This window comes from Dysidea avara, chromosome 9 (genome assembly GCF_963678975.1).
Source record: "Dysidea avara chromosome 9, odDysAvar1.4, whole genome shotgun sequence".
Classification (NCBI taxonomy): domain Eukaryota; kingdom Metazoa; phylum Porifera; class Demospongiae; order Dictyoceratida; family Dysideidae; genus Dysidea; species Dysidea avara.
The window spans coordinates 33,501,824-33,520,728 of NC_089280.1; the positions used below are offsets into that span (position 1 = coordinate 33,501,824).

The 18,905-nt window shown below is 37.7% G+C and overlaps 1 protein-coding gene across 1 annotated transcript in view; it reads left to right on the forward strand.

Moving 5' to 3' along the window:
• The first annotated feature begins 11,566 nt into the window (after nt 1-11,566).
• Nucleotides 11,567-18,905, forward strand: part of LOC136267689 (adhesion G-protein coupled receptor V1-like) — a 107,090-nt gene continuing 99,751 nt past the window's right edge. The window contains exon 1 of the mRNA XM_066062837.1: nt 11,567-11,650. Coding sequence (XP_065918909.1) covers nt 11,599-11,650 — 52 coding nt within the window. The 5' untranslated portion in view covers nt 11,567-11,598. The remainder of the gene's footprint in view (nt 11,651-18,905) is intronic.

The following is an 18,905-nucleotide window of genomic DNA, read 5'->3' on the forward strand; positions in this document are numbered from 1 at the left end:
CTTTACACTGTGTTGATCAATATTAGAAGGGGTGCCCACCAAACCTACTTATGTGTGGGCTGAAAACAATATGGCCATCAAGTGGCCTCAATTTACAGTATATCATACACTTGAATATGGAGTGAAATGTACATACATAGTTTTACTATTTTAATTGAATTATATTTTGCATTCAATATGTCAAAGAAGACAACTCAAATATCACACAAGTAAAAGTTAACTTACACTACCACTTCCTAATTCATTTAACCAGTTAGTGGCAGTTACTTGATGTTTAAGATGCATGTTCACAGACAATACTAAATCTTTCACATTGCATATGTTGGAAACTTTAAAGATGCTGGGAGAAATGCATATAATTGTCTAGAATTTAGACAGCTTTCTTGGATGGCTACTATAGCTACACTTGCCACCAAACATACATTCTTGCTTTTTCCCTTGATAGGTTGTAATATTGGGATTAGAATCTGTAACATAGGCTTTTATTCAAAATTACCTCAATATAAAAAATGTGTTCAGCACCAGCGTCTAAGCAAACTAATACTCTATTATCAATGTTTGAGCCACAAGTGGCTATAGCTCATTAGACCAACTGGCCATAGCTCATTAGAAGCAGTGGCGACACTATGCTATACTACAATAAGATGACTATGGCATTTGCTTTGCATTGGTCTGCAAACCTTTCCTGGGTACGCATATCTGCATGCTGTATTATTAGCTATGTGGCATATTAAGCCACAGAGCCACCACAACTTTAGAATAGATTACCTTGATGCAATGTTCAGTAGTATAAACTAGTTTTCATGGAGGATCATAAGCTCTGAAGTAGCCACATTGACAATTCAGTTTGTTTTCTGCTTGCATTTCAAATAACTCCATTATAACCAGCTAGATCTGAAATATTCCGTATGTTTCTGCATACATCTTTTTGAATCTTGAGTTGCCTTGTACATGGTTTATTCATGTGACATTCTGTCATGTCATCTAAAATTGCGCGGTGGAACAGGGCCCAGTGGACCAACTCCAGGAGGTTGTAATCAATTGCTACACAATCCATGACATGCAGTAACTAGCTGAATGTATGTACTTTTAAAATGCAAAAAATGCTTAGCTACAAACTAGACTTCCCAGCATATATGACTTATTGGCAGCAACAAAATTTGTTCTTTTATCAGATAAGTTTTCATCTAATACACCTCATCTGTTTATCATTCTCTGTAAGGCATTTAAAAAAGGAATCTACATTAAGTTCATATGCCATTTCTAAATGTCCTTCCCTTGTTTCTAGACATGTACATAAATGCAAAAATCTCTTTCTTTGCGGTTTACCTTGGCCTTGTCTTGTCATAAATTGTCCACCTAAATCTACAGCAGTTTTTTAAATGCTCTAAGTGAAGTGGAGAATCAGGAAATTATTGAATGGGAAAGAGAATATATGATGTGTTGTCAATGTAAGGCCAAAGCTGTTCAACAAATCATGGAACCACTGCCATTGAAGAGATCCCTTGTAGCCATTATCCAAAATCTGGTAGACAACGGATATAAGTTTTGTTTAGTGCCAGAATTATGGTTCCCAAGCTCATGATGGTGCTTTACAATTAACTTAGTCACCCAATGCTTTCTTGGCAAGATTATTGGACACCTCACATCATAAGGTAGAAACTCTTTATAAGTCAGCTACTCATCAGATCACATCACACTATCACCATCCAATCTAGAATACAAACCTATCAACTTGCTATTGCTTGGAATCTCCTTTTCCTTGAAAGCTTCCTTTTGGCTTATTCAAACTAGATAATTCTCTGCATCAGCCATTTCTTCTGAACTTAATTCAGCTTCCATCACCTTATTATCTCACTTATATTATTATTGATGAATCAAAATGTCCATGCTGTTACTCTAATTAGCCTTGAATACCTCTCAGATTGTAACCTCCAACACTTTTTTAAAGCTACAGTAGAACAGCTGTAAATGCTAATAAAGTTTCCACACTTATCTGTGAGCCCTTCGTATTGTTCCTTTTTAAGTTCTTTTTTGAGATGTTTTGAAGGTTGAAACAGATTCCTACATCAAAGAACATTATAGCAAAACAGTGGAGTTCACTCTTCAAGGAAAATACACTCAAACATGGTATGGTGGTTCTTTGATCTCCAATATGTAGGTGATGATACCATTCCAAGAGGTGGCCAATGATCCTGGCTATCAGAGAGAAATGCAGGTCCTTCCCACTATTCCTTCAGTTGAGTCAACTCTATTAATGTAGCATCTCGTGTCAAATAGTCAGCTGGGTTTTCCTTTGTTGGCACATGTCTCCATTTTTCAGGGTTCATAGCTGCCTGTAGTTCTCTAATTCTAATTCACCCACCATAAAATACTTGTACTATCTGTCCGAAATGTGATAAATTCTTTTCTAATGTTCAACATGTCTACTACAGTCAAAACTATTCTTTTACCCAAATTTGCCCCCATCAACTCTAAACATGGAATACTAGTGGACTGCAGTAAATCTAGAGCTACTTTGGTCTTTAATGTTACAAAAGATATTGCAATTGATACTCTTTCATTTTTGTATTCCACTCTCAAATATATGACAGCCTCATTGCATCCACAAACACATGAACAGAAATAGATTTCACCTCTTCTTCTCTGAGTTATAGACACCTAATTTCTGGCAACCTTTTTAATTCAGCACACCATGGAATTATCTTAGTTGATAATTCTTCTGGTAAAGAATCATGACCACAAACCCAAGCTTCTTGCATCAGTATTTATGCCCTGACAACAAATGGAGACAATAATCCTAAAGGGTCATAATGTTGCAATTCCTTTGAAAAACATTCTTTTTGTTAGAGTAAACTTTTCAACAATTATACTGTGACTTGAAGGTAAACACATCTGTAGTAGCATTCCATAAAACCCTAGTGTTTTTACTGCACATTCTCCATTCCCTAAATTCATCTGAGAAGTTCTATTCTGTGGTGGAATAGTTTCTAACACCTTGTCAAATTTGAAAGCCTCTTCCGAGTTTTCATTCCTGCTTTTCCCCACAATTCAAAAAGTTCTTTATAAGTTCAACTGCTTCATCATCTGTCAATACCGAAGTCATGCTATCATCCATGTAGGTAGATTATAAAATCACTCTAGCTGCCCCAAGATGACTCCATTCATAAAGCCTGGCATGATATTGGGACACAAACTGAGCCAAAAATGGTGATGAGTTTACACCAAATAAACACCATGGCCAATCGATAAATTCATATATTCAACTGGCTCTTGTTTGCAGTTCATATGTCTCCATAGAAATCTATAGTGAGACTTGTCCTTTGGATGCATCTCAATTCTGAGATACATTACAGGCTAATGCTACTGGCCGGATGTTGTCTGAACAGGGTATATAACAACTTCATAATGATCTTGTTTGTATGTTATGGATCTTTCTGCTACACTAAGAGCACTCTTATCCTCAGGTCTCAACACTGACACCATGCCACTGGTATCTATTTCCCAGAATTTTTGAAGCAATACATTGACCTTTTCTGTGTCTCCAACACCTGGAGAAAGGCAAGTGCAAGCAAAATTCGTACTGATATTAGCATGTATACCACTCCCTATCACACCAATACATGTCCATCCTAATGGTGTCAATCGTGCTATTAGTTGTTCAGGCGCACCGTTAATGTCCCTTACACAATAGTGTATATCTGCACAATCCAAAACATCAACAGTTAAATGCGGTCCCAATCTATGGCCTTCATATCACTTGTGACCTTTTCTGCAGTAAAGGCTATAAAAGTTAATCTAGACTTCTCATCTAAGCTCTCAATGTCACACACAACTGGTATAGTTTGAAATGTTTCAATTTGGCCATTGGGAACACTAGCATTTACCCTTCTCAGATGTCCCTGAAGGTCAAGTTCTGCTGCCACATCAGAATTGAAAAAAGATTTTGTACTAGCGTCATCTAGTAATGCACTAACCTTTATCTTTCTACCACCATTTTTCAGGTACATAGGAATTGTTCTGAGAGCAATCACACCTGACTTAGTACATGTTGCTGTCAGACCTTCAGTGCTGGCTACTGTAAAGCTTTAATAATAATAATAATAATCTTCTGAAGTCAGTGTCACTATATATAGTATACGATCCATCCTGATGTACTTTATCACCTTGCTCCACCTTATTAGGGGAACTGCTTGTCATGGCATGTTCTTCTTTCCAGCTAATCAACCAGAGCTCTTCCTTCTTCTTAGGCCCTTAGCAGTATAGTCCGGGCTTTATCTTTATGCAGCAGCCAATGGTAGACTTCTTTGCAGCCATTGATTCCACACACTCTTGTACGATTGCAGTGCTGCCCCAGATGACTATCACCTAGACAATTATAATACAGTTTACATTGTTTTGCACATTCCCACTTTTATGACATCTAATTGCTTGAAGTTTCCACACACCCATGTCCCATGAGATCCACCACAAACTTGGCATGATCTGTTGGTATGAAAGCCACCAGAAGTCTCAGAATTAGTATTTGATCTTCCAAAGATGGTTCTTGGACATTCTCAAGATTGTCTTACAGCACTGAACTCAGTTTTATTTAATTTGCTATATAATACTCCTTGAACAGTTTCAAGAGCTTTAACCTGAAATTTGGCCTCTTGTATTATCCAATCATTTAGGACTTCTACACATTCAATCTTATGATTTTCATATACACAGCGATGATATAAAGCCAACATAGAAGCTGGCAGTTTCTTTTGCAGTTTCATATACATTATACCTTCTTTCAATTACTCTGACCGGTTAGCTCCCTTCAAATTCACAATAGTAGCATCTAAAAGATCAGCATACCTCTCTAGATCCTTGAGTTTTCAGAAAAAATGGTTTGAGGTTGTTGATCTCTTCTAGGTATGCCTCGTTTGGCCACCAAATTTCCTTTCCAATCTATCTTTTGCAGCTTCATGTGTAATGGATGCATGTCCTAAATTCTAAATAGCTCTCAAAGCTTCTCCTATTAGACATTGGCATAATTGTATTCTGCTGTGGCAGGTGCCTGGTCCACTCAGGCTGTGAAAGCTTCCTTCCAATTTTGGTAAGTTTTCTTGTCACCTAAAAGTATAGGAATGGTAACATGTTTTAGTTGTTCCCACATGCGTATCTTGGCCAGGTAATACTGGCTCTACCTCACAGCCAATGCCAATTTCAGTAAGCGGATACATAGGATGTTGGTCGTATGATTTTGTCACCTTGTTTGAAGCAATACCATCTGCTCCACTACTGAACTGAAGCATGGTGTGTGTCATCCAGAGTTATTCCATTAGATGCCTGGATTCTATTATTATCATTGACCCATATTTTCATCACAACTTGACTACTGCTTATCCTGTCATAAGCTACCTGCACACAATTTTGCACTTCATTATATTCTGCTTCAATCTTCTCTATCTCGTGGCCCATCTTCTCCATATTTATTCTATCTTTATTTGCTATATAACTATCTGATAGCCTTACCATTACATTCATGGCCTTATTTAAAGTTAATACCTCACAAACCTGTTTAATATGCTCTAAAGGAACTTCCTCACTCTGTATTAGTATTAATAAACAACGCCTACACTTTGTACAGTCTGATTTTGCCATTTCCTTTTCTCTCTCTACTTCTCTTCAGCCTTTTGCTGGACATCTCTCTGGTTTTCCTCCGAGGTCATTAGGTCCTCTTCTTCAACCATCACGGCTCTGTTACTTAATCTTGTTCAGAAGACCTTAGATCAAATCTTTAACAATAGACAGTTGACAGTAACAAAATAAAATAAGTCTGTTCAATTAATGGTTGGTTCAGCCAGCTGCTCAATTAGCTCAAGAGAGTCTTCTGGTTAAATTCACTTCTTTTATATTTCCCTTTTTGTGACCTCTTGTTTACCCATTGCTTTATTATTTTGTTGTTTTTTCAAAGGCTTCTACATCTGGTCACCTGATTTTACTTCACAACATAAGATTTAGCTAGACCATTTCTATTCTACACTGCATGTATTATTCAGAGGGATTGTCAAAGTGATATGTACATTGATGTCAGTGACAAAGGAATGGACCTGTTATGAGGAAAGCAATTATGATATGAGCAATTATGATCCTAATTTGAGGGCAGACGTGCCTCCTGTTTGGGGTGTGTCGCAGCCACAGTTGGAGGCATCTACTGTAGCTGTCATTGGCACTAATTCCTCCTTTTACACATATTGCATCCCCAAGGCTGGCAATGTTAGCTATAGTGCTACAACTGAGAAGAGAACCTGTGGGAGGAGGAATCACTTTACATCTATGATTTCATTGACACAGAACAGCTAAGCACTTCATTAGAAGTTTATCATTGCTCCTGCATGCATGCAATTAGTCAAAACCATATTCTAACTTAAAAGAGCAATATCGTTTATTGCTACCATCTACTCAGCAAGTTTGTGTTTGAGAAGAACCTAAGTTGATTCACCGGTATAGTGACTTCAAGTTTGAGGATGAGGCTCCTCTTTCTATAATTCTTCAGAAGGTGTCAGTTCTTTCTGTAGTTTTTAAAACTAAAACTTAGGGTTAACATTATTTTGAAAGTTACCTGCACAATTCTTGCTATACAAGATCACCAGCAGTACAAGGTTTTCAGTGATGATTACATTATCATTGCACAGCACTTCCTCCACCTTTCTCTGGTGATAGAGGTAGTTCAGGAGGAGTTACCACTATAATTTAAGTTGTTGTTGTCCAGATCATCATCAGAATAGCCATCATCATTGTCATCATTGTACTACTGTAAATGATTGCCTGTATGATGTTACCATGGTGATGTGAAATATTACCCACAGGTGATAATACCATGGTGTAGGAAGAAGTACACAAAACCTTTAACAATATAATATTATGATGATGACTGTTTTCCTCAAAGTTTCCTGATATCATGCCTATATGCATTGGGGCATAACAAGAAGACATTAGGAGCCATGGAAGATCAATAATACCTTTTGGTATACACAAGATTACTATATTGATACAGTTGTACTGTTCTATTATGACACTTGACCGCTTTATTAGAATACTTAACCAGAAAAGCCTTGTCAGTTATTAGTACTGAATACTTTGCAATACCAACCATGTATTTTAAACACCTCTGTACCAGCTGTTAATATCAAGGAGCAAGAAATGAAGACATCAATTGGACAACCAACCACACTAAGGCACATGGTAATCCTTCACCAGAGATCGGTTGGACTAAAAATGGATTATTAGTCAATGACCCACTACTACAGAATGGTTCACTATATATACACAATACCACTCACAGTGACCAGGGAACCTACACTGTAACTGCTACCAGTGCTGAGGGGTCAACCAGTGAAGCCATTAAACTATTGGTCCTCAAACCACAATTGTTTGTTGCACATCTGCGTGTACATATTACATACCAGCTGATTAAAATATATAAACTTTGTTGAACAGCACTAGAATGAAAAACCTATATTATGTCAATAAGTGTTGATAATAAAAGTTCTGTTATCATGATATAATCAATATAAATAATGTTGCCACAGAATAGTTGTACATGCACAAACTCCGTGGTTGACAATGACTTTAAAGGCAGGTATATAATAATGGAATGGTCTTTTTCAGTACTGCCAGAACTGGTGGAAGTTTTCTCACAATTGTAGCATGTGCTGATCTGCTGGACTACTGTTAATGTTGATACAGTAATAAACTGAAAGATGTACTTTTTAAATTTATAACATGTATCATGGCAATCACATGATCATGATTTTTGCAGTCTTATGAACATCCTGTCAATTTTGCACTCATGCTTGTGATACAGAATGAGTACACCCTGCAACTAAAATCAATGAATTATTTTACCATTTGAGCCATGATGCAATGTTTTATGGTGTTTTCTGTAGTTAACATTCTCAGATAAGAGTGGCACTGAGTTGTGTACTAGCTAAATCAATTCCTCCTTAATGAATGTTCCTGTTGTTGGTATGTCCTTACATTATGTACAGGAGTGCAATGGAAGGAAAGTGTGTCAGGGGTTCATTAGCATCAACTGCAGACGGCAGAATGTGACTGCCATTGTCATGGTTACAAATCTTGTTGAGGAGGGAAAGTAAAGTGTTCTACCACAAATAACCACTACAATATTGTATATCCATATATGGTCTGAACTACTAACCGTTTACACTCAATAAAGTAACCAGGACTACCTGACCACAATAAAAAAGGCTTCTCAATTAATCCTGTAAGTATTCAGTTTATAAAAACATATGTGGTGCCATGTGAATATTGTGTATTTTATCCTCATATGGAGTGATTGAATTGCTCTATTAAAACAGCAGTTACTGTCCAGATGCTGTGACTGCCTCAGTACCTTAATTATCACATTGTCTTGTATTATTAGTACAATTCTGATGGAGAGGGAGATACAGTGCAACCTACTTTAGTGTCCACCTCTTTCATAAGACCAACTTGTTAAAGCATCAAACTGCAGCTACACTGTACTTCATTACCTCATTAATAAGTCTGCCCTGTCATTGAGGACACATCTTAGTCTCATGGGTGACCTGATTATTCCCACAGCAACTCTTGTTATAAGGTAACTGGCTAAGGTGAATTCTCTACCAAGTTATATATATGTGTGTGTGTGTGTGTGTGTGTGTGTGTGTGTGTGTGTGTGTGTGTGTGTGTGTGTGTGTGTGTGTGTGTGTGTGTGTGTGTGTGTGTGTGTGTGTGTGTGTGTGTGTGTGTGTGTGTGTGTGTGTGTGACCGGGCCTGTGATAATAGGGCATGTGAGCACAAACTACATCCCACCACACAACAGGTCATATCTGAATATTAGAATAGAACATGCAATCTGCCATAACCTGTATTATATAACCAATTAAATATATAATAAGGATTGAAAATTTTATGGCAATGGCATGATGCAAAAAAGATTTTGAGTCATGAAAGTTTGAAAATGTAGGCAAATTTTATGTGGTCACCCTATTTTCACAGGCCCAGTCACATAATATCAGGATGTGAGACTCAGTATAGGTTATTATGATTACTCTGATAGAACAGTCAAATAATTGTGTTCTTTGTATAATACACTTTAGAAGCAAGTTGTAAAAGAGTCGGTGGATTTCCAGTGTATCAGTGGCTGTGCTATGCAGTTTTCCTGGGATTTGACACAAAATATGCCATGTAAATTGTGTGAATAGTAGAGCTGTATTCTGAACTACACTGTACCTTGACTGCTGGACATGTAGTAGCATGGGAGCGGAGTAACCTATTTGTTGGAATAGAATGAAAGGTATCTATAAAATATGACGTCACTATCTATTGCTTGTTGCACGATCTTCAGCAAAGTAATCAGTGATAGACCTGATAAAGGAAAAACAATGCACATTTTATATGTGCCACTTCACCAAAGCAGTCTGCTTCGCTAGTTGTATAAATGGAAAATTGGGGAAACAAATGCCAGATATCCATGTCTCCAGGGTGAGGTTTGGGTAGGACTTTGGGTGCCCACACCTTCACCTGTGTGACATGGTACAGCCATCTATGGGGTACCAGTCCTACCCCTGGAAAATTTACAGCTCTGACTCTTAGCACCTGATAACGGCCAAGTCAATTGAGTAGGAATTATCATTTATTCAACATTTGAAGGCTTTATTTTTGCTTTGGTTTATATATGTCAGTATGAATACTTTGTGAAACATTCTAAAGTTTACGAGCAACAAAATGTTTAAATTCAACACACAGCTAATTTATATATATACTGAATTTCCTAGATATACTCCCTGGATCCCCATCAAGTGTTTGTACTGGCCTAACCAGTTGCACTCATCGTAGGCTTTGGGAGACTGAGCAATGTGCAAATAAGTATATAAAAACCTACTACTAACAGTCACCAACAATATGCTCCGAGGCACAGGAAAGTTGACGTCTCCAAGATCAGTTCTGTCTTTCTATATCACCACAAAGGCCATGCATGTCTAGTAACCTGGAAGGGTGGATGATGCAGCAAGCATGTATATTACCTATGCTCAATTCTTCTTAATTTGCAGTCTCAGTTTGAAGGAAACCACTGATCATTTGTAGTTATAGCTATACCTTACTACAGTTGTATATACCTTTAGTCTTTAGAAGTTAATGTTTTAAACAGTAAATTTTAAAGGTATCATTGTGTGACACAGCAACACAGAAACTATTAATTAAATTGCATTGATACAATCAGGGATTGGGACCATTAGTCTCTTCGTTTAATGCATAGTATTCATAAACTACTACTGCATGCATTGTTTATTATGAATGGAGCATTGTACACAGTTATTGACCTATAAACAAATATTATAACAGAGTATTCATATTTAACACTATAATAATTAATAATTATAGTATTGGCAAGAGTAAATATCAACTACTGGAAATTTCATTTGCTGTTTTTCTCTTTTTTTTCAGAAGCCTGGCCTCTTTGGTTGTACCAAGAGTTAAACTCTGTTGGCTGCATGCTGTAAGGTGTTTTCAAAGATTTGGCCTATACAATTAAAAGCTGAGATCTGCCATTTTTCTAATAATAAATAGCTATGTATAAATCTGTGTAAAGATTTCTTCCACTGTGACAACGTATGTCATAGAAAAATTATTCCACTCTGGTACAGATTTTAATAGGAGAGATAAGGCCAACAATTGTAAATTCCTTGTTTCCTGTCCTAGTCAGACAAAAAAACACACCATGCAGGCGGGCGGCTATTATTTATTATACTGTTAATATCTATTATTTAATATCAAGGATGTCAAAGGGAGCCCATTAACTCCTAATTGCTTTTTCTCTCAGATTCAGTAATTTGTAAGACATGGGATTCAACAAGATTCAAACGTCTAGAACTGAAGGTTAGATTCGAAGTGGTGCAGGCCTCTCATGCTTCCTGTACATCCAGAAAGGCATTTGTCATGCTCGTGGTGACACATGCGGCTATATAGCACTAGCCTGACTCTGTGCCATCAACTTCAACAGTGGGAATTTTCCGAACGTTTCACACACATTAATAGAGAATGGGACTTACGTTCATTAATGTAGCTATGTCAAGTTTCACTAAGGCTACTTGAAGAGATCACTGCTAGTATTCGGAGCCATGCAACATAACATCTGAAGCTCGCATCAGAGTCCACCTATACATAACACCATACACTAGTCTTCATCCCAATGACATGACTACACAACTCCCTGTCAGTAGTAATATTTAGGCCAAGTGACTATCAAATGCAATAATAAATTTGCATGCGGTTTTAAAATTACCATGTGGGTAGGTGACAGGAAACAAGGAATCTACAATTGGTGACCTAATGTGCTACTGCTACTGAGCTAGCATCTTATTAGTATGACTGGACATTTAGCGTGCATGCCACACTAAAAGATTGCCGCATATCCCTCAAATTAAGTTAGCTATTACATTTTTCAATGACTGGTCACAGTGTACATGCATTTAGTCGACTGAAGACCATGTAATGCTTCTGAAGTCGTCTAATTAAAACCACACTGAGATTAAAAACGGCACTCACGTGAGGCTTAGGAAATCAAGATCGTCCGTGAAGATGATCAGAGCCTTTCTCACTTGGAGGATTCTACTTCTCCTTGCTACTGCAGGTACAACTGAACACTGTCATATTGTACACGTGCGCGTGTAATGTTAATCATGATGTCGGATAAATTGCAATTACTTAGTTAGCGTCCGCCATAAAACCGGAGGCACGATTGTTGTCCTTGTTGTCTTCACAGAAGTAAGGTAAGTGCGGCTAATTCCGGACAGTTTGTCCGAACACTTCAAATATTTGGCGTCATATCTCCAAAACTATCTACAGCATTTACTTGAAATTTTAGGTGATTAATGCTTCATGTACGATGATGCTGTGATCCTAAATTCAGCTTAAAAGTCATGCTGATTTTTTCAAACGAAGGGATTATTACCATGTGTTACAAAATTATCAAAAATTCTGCTGCTTATTCCCAAACTCAAAGAGCTATCTGAATACAGTGTACTGAGAGGGACAACTATGACTTACCACTGTACCAAGTTTCATTTGCTAACAATCAGCCAAACACTTGCTATGGACGATTTTGTAAGAACCAGTCCCATTGACGCAGCATAGATATTTTCGGAATTACACCTATATTTGAAATACCCATAACTCGACAACGAAAGGTACTATGACTCTCAAAATCGAGTATGAAGTGGGCAATAGATACAGGTTTAACGTGGCAGTATTTAAAATTCTACATCAACTTTGGAAGTGCCATTTCAGGCGAGATAAAAAGTGTCGGAGATAGGAGCATGCGCGAAATTTACACATATGTAGTTGAAATTTGGAGCACAGCTCCTCGATGGATAGGGATATTTTGATAAAACTTTCAGGACTGATGCACCATAGGATAGGCTTTATCACTATATTTTAAGGTTTAAATAATTTGCTTTCATGGTGGAGATACAGCATCGAAAACAAAAACTGTCCGGAGTTAGGCACACTCTTACCTTATCAATTTTAGTATCTTGCAAAATGCAAACAGTACTTTTAAACTTTTGTGCTCCACACAAGGACCGGATAAAACTTTCTACTTAGCTAGATATTATCTAGAGTTAAAAAGTACATACAGTAATATGCAAATGATTCGCTGGGTTCCCGGCACAGGGTTGCTTTCTTTTAAACCAGAAAATGATACACGAATTTTCGAATTCAAGCTGCCAAGACAAGAAAAGCCAACTCTTTGTAATAGTGATGTGATAAGGTTGGATACATAAGGTAGGGGAGGGCGTTTCTGAACAAAGTTTTCACACACATTAGAAAATTGTTTATTTCTCCTTGAGAGAGAAACAGATTCTAAAATGCTTAATGCAGAATTGTAGCTAATAAACTAGGCTATTGGTGTTGTAAATTGTGGGTGGTAAAGTATAGGGTGCTAGGAGAAAGAGCAGTTTAAATTTGCAGTTTGAGAAAATTCCAAAAAAATTATGTGGCTGGGGTTTCCGGACACCACTAAAAAATGGCATACCTGCCATTGTTATGGGAAATGATGCTCTCTATTGAGTATCATGACCAAGCAGAGACTGATAGCATTCTGTTTGTCTGGTTACTTTGTTGGTGACAGCAATTTTTAAGAAGCAGAACTGCTGCAATCCTTGCCAGGACTATGTGAGTGCCTTGCAGCGCTTTCAAGGATTTGACATTTGATGTACTGCCTGGAAATCTGTATCAGTCCTTTCCTTAAGAGTGAAACAGCATAGTAAAGTAGTGTGGCCCCTGCTTGGGGCTTCTCCAGGATGCTGGTTGTGTTGATTGCACATGATAGTTAACATGTTGCAGGTAATGGGCTTGGGTTCCAGTTGTACTATCTCTGAATCATATATCCATTCACTGTATAGTGTGACTGATCATTTGTGCTGCCTATGGTCTCTTAAAATTACAAACAGTGCCCTCAATCTCCTGTTAACATGTGCAGTGAACATTTTTTTCACTAAAATATTCTACACACGCAAGCAAATTGTGATGTATCTTGGCAATCCTTAAAGCTATCAAAACAAAATTTTAGTACACAAGTAGGGTACTTAGGTACTTAAGCCATAGCCTGATTGGTTTTTGTTCCATCCTTCAGTGGTGGTTTAAAAACAAAGTGTCCGAAATACCCAGTTGTCTGGAAACCCCCTTACTTATCTTAGTCTATCTATGCTGTTAGTCTGGAAAGGATCTGAGACTTCTCACTATCCGGGTGAAGCGTGTCAAGATTATCATGCATCATTCCATGGCATTCTCTCAATGGTGCCAAAGTCCCTTCCAGTACTTCTGATACCACACTAGTCACCTAATTTTGTGTCCAAAATGTTTGGTAGTACAGTGGAACCTGTCTTAGCGGCCACCTGTATAGAAAGGCCACCTCTTTAAAAAGACCAGCTTTAAATCCCCCTAGTGAGAAGTTTATACACTAATTTACCTGTCTAAAGCAGCCACCTGCCTATTAAGGCCAAGAAATCTTGGCCTGAAGGTGACCGGCTTAGACAGTTTCCACTGTAGTAGCAGTTGGTGCTTCTGTGATTTCATATGATGCAGCATACCAGAAGCTCACCAGGAACTCCACCCAGCTTGAATCAAAAATAAAAGGTTTTGTGCTATTTCAGGTTTTTGTGGGATGTTTTGCAACATGATGGTGATGGTGGGTGATTTGAAGCTGCTGTGGAGCATGAGAGATGAAGTCAAATGATGATTAGCTGCCTCCTGTGATGCAGAGCTCATAATGACATGTGGAAGCTGTGGATGAAATAATAATTGATAACCGCTGCTACCAAATGTCCAGGGAAATCTTTTAGCATAGTTCTAGCCTATAATTGACCACTGTTGTGGCTGCAAAAGCACTGAAAATTGCACAATAAAATTCTTTAATGCTGCAGAAAATTTTGGCGCTTGTCACCCAGATGGTGAGAAGTCTTAGATCTTTTCCAGATTAACAACATAGACAGACCATGCATCAAACTGTATTGAAACACCATGAAGAAGGGTTGACGTCTCTTGCTCTGGGTGGTAGGGCAGTTTGAAATCAAAAATTCATATTTCTTTGTTAGATTTTTTCAAAGAAAGCAACCCTGTGCCAGGCACCCAGCAAATCATTTGCTTATTACTGTGCATACTTTTAACTACAACAACTCTGGATATGATCTGGCTAAGAAGCAAGTTTGATCCAGTCCTTTGTGTGGAATACAAAAAATTTAAAAATAAATTTTGCATTTTTGTGAGATACTAAAAACAATATTTCTGCGAAGACAACAATCGTGCCTCCGGTGCCATGGTGGATCTAGCAATGGGATACTACAATGAGCATTCCACGATGGTAAGGGGATTGATTTGTAAAAGTTGATTTTTTGGATTGCGGACCTTACAATAGTCCTTCCTTATGTGGTCTATCTAAACCACATAAATTCGAGGCTGTAACAGCAGTGAAAACTTTTGTCATGCATAATATTTTGAACCTGTTTTATAGTTTTGGTCCCCAGTAGACGCAAACTTAAGCAGGCCACTAATTTAGCCTAGCTTTTGAAGGCTTGCAACATATTCGCTCCTTAGAAATATGTAAGGAAATGTGGCTACTAGACATGTTCATCGGTTTAGCTGACCAGTTTACTAGCTTTCTATGTTTGTAAAACCTCAGAACCTTGAATGTTGCGAAGTAATTTTGCTGGCAAATTCTTCATCGTCATCTACAGCAGAATCTTTATGAAACTACTACTATGGACTTAGCTATATCTGTGTATGATCTTCATTTTTGAAGTTTTCACAGTATTGATAAATAATAAAATAATCTTTCCCCAGCTGTTTCCCACAACGATCATCTCTAGCAATGGTCGTCTAGTAACCTAGAGCGACTGTTAAACAAAATGAAGGTTAATTTGTACAGCTGCTAGGTTATCACGAGTGTAGCTAGCATATGTTACGTGCTACACCATTTTTAATTGATAGTTAACACATTGCTGATTTTTCAGGCTCATTAGCTTGCACTGTAGTAATCAGTCACCAGGAAACAAAGCATGCATCTCTATATAATTTTGTGGTTTCATCTATCACCAGCTGTCTAATCAACATGCAATTATATGGATAGCACCTGACATCATAATCACTTTGTGAGGTTACAAAAGTCTATACTTAGTTTTTGGAACAAGAGTTTGAATTATCTCAAGTTTTTTTTAAGCTCCAAATAAAACTAGTTAGCAAGAACTCTATCCCAAAACTAGGTTTTACGTTTTCAAGGAGCAGGCATGACTATAGGGTGACCAAAAGTGTATAAAGTCACATTCGGTATTTGTACATGTAGCATGCTCCATCTACAGGGGTCTGGGACAAGGTTGAATTCGGAAGCAATTTTTGATAAATACCAAGTTGATGTTGTGCTATTTCTAAAAACCAGGTGTCATGCAGGAGGTTATATAGTCTGGTAGAATTAAGGTTGGACCCAGAAAAAATTTGAAGAAAGCTGATTTTGGTATCATTAGAAAGCAAAATAATAGGTGTGTGGATAGTTACAAACATTTTTCCATCACTGCCTGGGGTATTTTTTTCTCAGCCACACTGGTTTGTTTCTTTTGATGTGCTAGATACTTTCAACAATATTTCTTAAAATGGCCAGGCTTTTGACAGTAATGACAAGTAAATGGTTTCCTGAGATTCTTGTTCTGGCCTGCAGTTAAGACCATCTTCCAAGAACATAGTGCCTTTTCTTTAAACTCTGACTCCTGGTGCAGTAGCCTTCAAGTAACAAGTTCCATTTTTTGATTGTGTAGTTACTAATACATTGTATGATTCTAGTCAACTAGCAAGTATGTGTACAACTCTGTCTTCCTTGGATACTGCATCACTGATAACAGCGAGTCTCACTCGTGACTTTTTTATGTTTGTTGAATGTTTCACCTTTCTTTAGCTTTAAGGCGTAGAGCTTTCATCTGAGCTGCAGTTTGTTTGACCAAATCTTGGGCTGAAACTGCTCCTCTAGCTTCTTCCAGACAGATTTTGGATCCTCTGGGTCTCCCAGTAGATATAATAGCACCGAATCTACAGCTAGCACAATAATCGCGAGAGTGTGATCTCTCCTTGCAATGAAGCATCTGCGTTGTCCTCTCCTTAGCAGTACCAAGAGTCTAGTGGGGGAGGAAGAGCATCAAACTGTACTATAAGCTGTGAAAAATGAGCTCATAAAGTAATCTGCATACCTTCGTTTCCTCTTGTAAACCTTGATTGTCCAGATTTAAAACGTTACTAGTTCAAGGTGGGTGGTCCAACCGGGCTTCATATAGATGTGTCAATTTAGCTAGCAAAACTGTCGAGGCAGGGTATGGCAACCTTAATGAAATCTTGAATGGAGATGTCACATGCGAGGTTGATATTCATGATGACTAAGAGTACAGCGCACGTGGGAACTGGAGCTGGATTCGTCCAAGGCAGCATCAATGTTCTTGGTGATGTTTGCTTTTCAGGTTAGCTGCTTGTGTTTTTCTCTTGTAACCAGTTCCTCTGTGCGGTGTGCCATAATTTTTCACAAGTACACTATTCTTTCACTCATCAGCTTGAGTTTCTTCACATGTACGGGCGTGCACGAAGTGCATCCACTGATATTTATAATCAACACAAATCACCAAGTCATTTGAACAATGCCTTGGGACTTTACAAGCTCATTTTTCACAGTGTATAGCATAGCTCTCCCTCCCCCTTTATAATTATGTCACTTAGCATGCCCATAGCCTGTTAGCAGGATTAGCTGACATGCAAGCAAGATATGTCAGGAAGACACAACAAGAAGTATAAAACAAAGTCGGTTATTTAATGATTTCAGCAACACAACACAACTACAGCAGCTACTGTAACAATACTGAAGTACAACAAAGAAGAACAAAAGGTGCAGCCTATTACACTAATGATAAAAAATCCTATACAAAACTGCTGCAGCTAAGAATCAATAGTGTGAATAACTAATACAATAATTGATGGTGTAAAGCTAATAAGTGTGTACATGTGCATACACTTCATTATCTACAGTGTCCAATGAATGGGTTGATGTTTCAGCCTATTATGGTGAGTAGTTGTGGATTTATAGCACTAGACAAGAGGAAGATCAATTTGCACAGCACCTCTGCTGAAAAGGAGCTACAGACACATAAATTTGCAGCCATGACTTTTATTTGCATTGGTCTTCAGAGTTGGGATTTAACTTAAAATGTTCATTATGAAACCCACCAAGGTATAGTTTTAGCCCTGTAGTCACTTTCACATGTAAGTATGAAGGTGTTTGAAATGAAGAAATAATGACAATCTTATTTACACGTCATAAATAAATGCATGTGACACACAATCATTGGGGTTACAGAAATAAAATAAATTACTTAAATTCTCCATGAACAGATGAATATAATGGTGTATAGGTTTAATAAATTTAAGACTTGCTTCCCTGCAATTAAAATTTGTAATGTTTTCTTTGTAGCATGCATATAATTTCACCTACGTATTTAGTTTTTAAAGTATGCTTTTGAGAAGTATGCAAGATTTTGCTGAGATGGTTACTGTCTGTATTCACCAACTTATAAACAATCATATGAAACAGTTACATTAGGTGGGATATGGTGATACTTCTTTCTACTACCAGTGCTAGTACTAAAGATACTGTTAGCCTTAGCTGCATGCTGCTTTAAGTTGTTCAACTTAGTTACTATTTACTGGTTGTTTGCTGCTGCTGTTGCTGTTAGCTACAGTGTTTGTTGGTAACTGGCTGCTTGCTATTGGCCAATGTCTGGTGCCAATGCACAATAGTGTTAATGGCTCGTGCCAATGGCTACTATCTACTACTGGTTTTTGATTGCTAGCTATTAGCTACTGTCTGCTTTATAGTTGTTTGCTTAAGTTACTCTATCTATGGTTGAAAGTTACTGTTCCATTTTCCTACACATGGCTTCACCTCAATGTGTAGTGTTTTCATGTGATAACTGCATTAAAAGCTAATAAGTAATGATAAAATATAATACCCATAATAAAAGTTTGTACAATCTATTCAGATGTGCCACATTGCTACACTCTATTTATGTACACAAGGATGATGTTTTTGTCATGGCCTAGGGTTTTAGTTACCACTTAGACACAAAAATATAGTTGGTTGTGCTGTTATTGCTCTGTTGACAAGCACCATTAATAGCAGCCCATGCTGCAACATTGGAGAATGCATGCTTGTCCACATAAAGTGTTCAGTGCAATTAATGGTTACTGCCGCCATATGGCAGCATGGCATTATAACTCACTCAAAGAATAAACTTTAGCCACGCTATAACTTGTAATACGCATTTCATAACAAGATGCCCTAGTACTGAAACAGACACACCCAT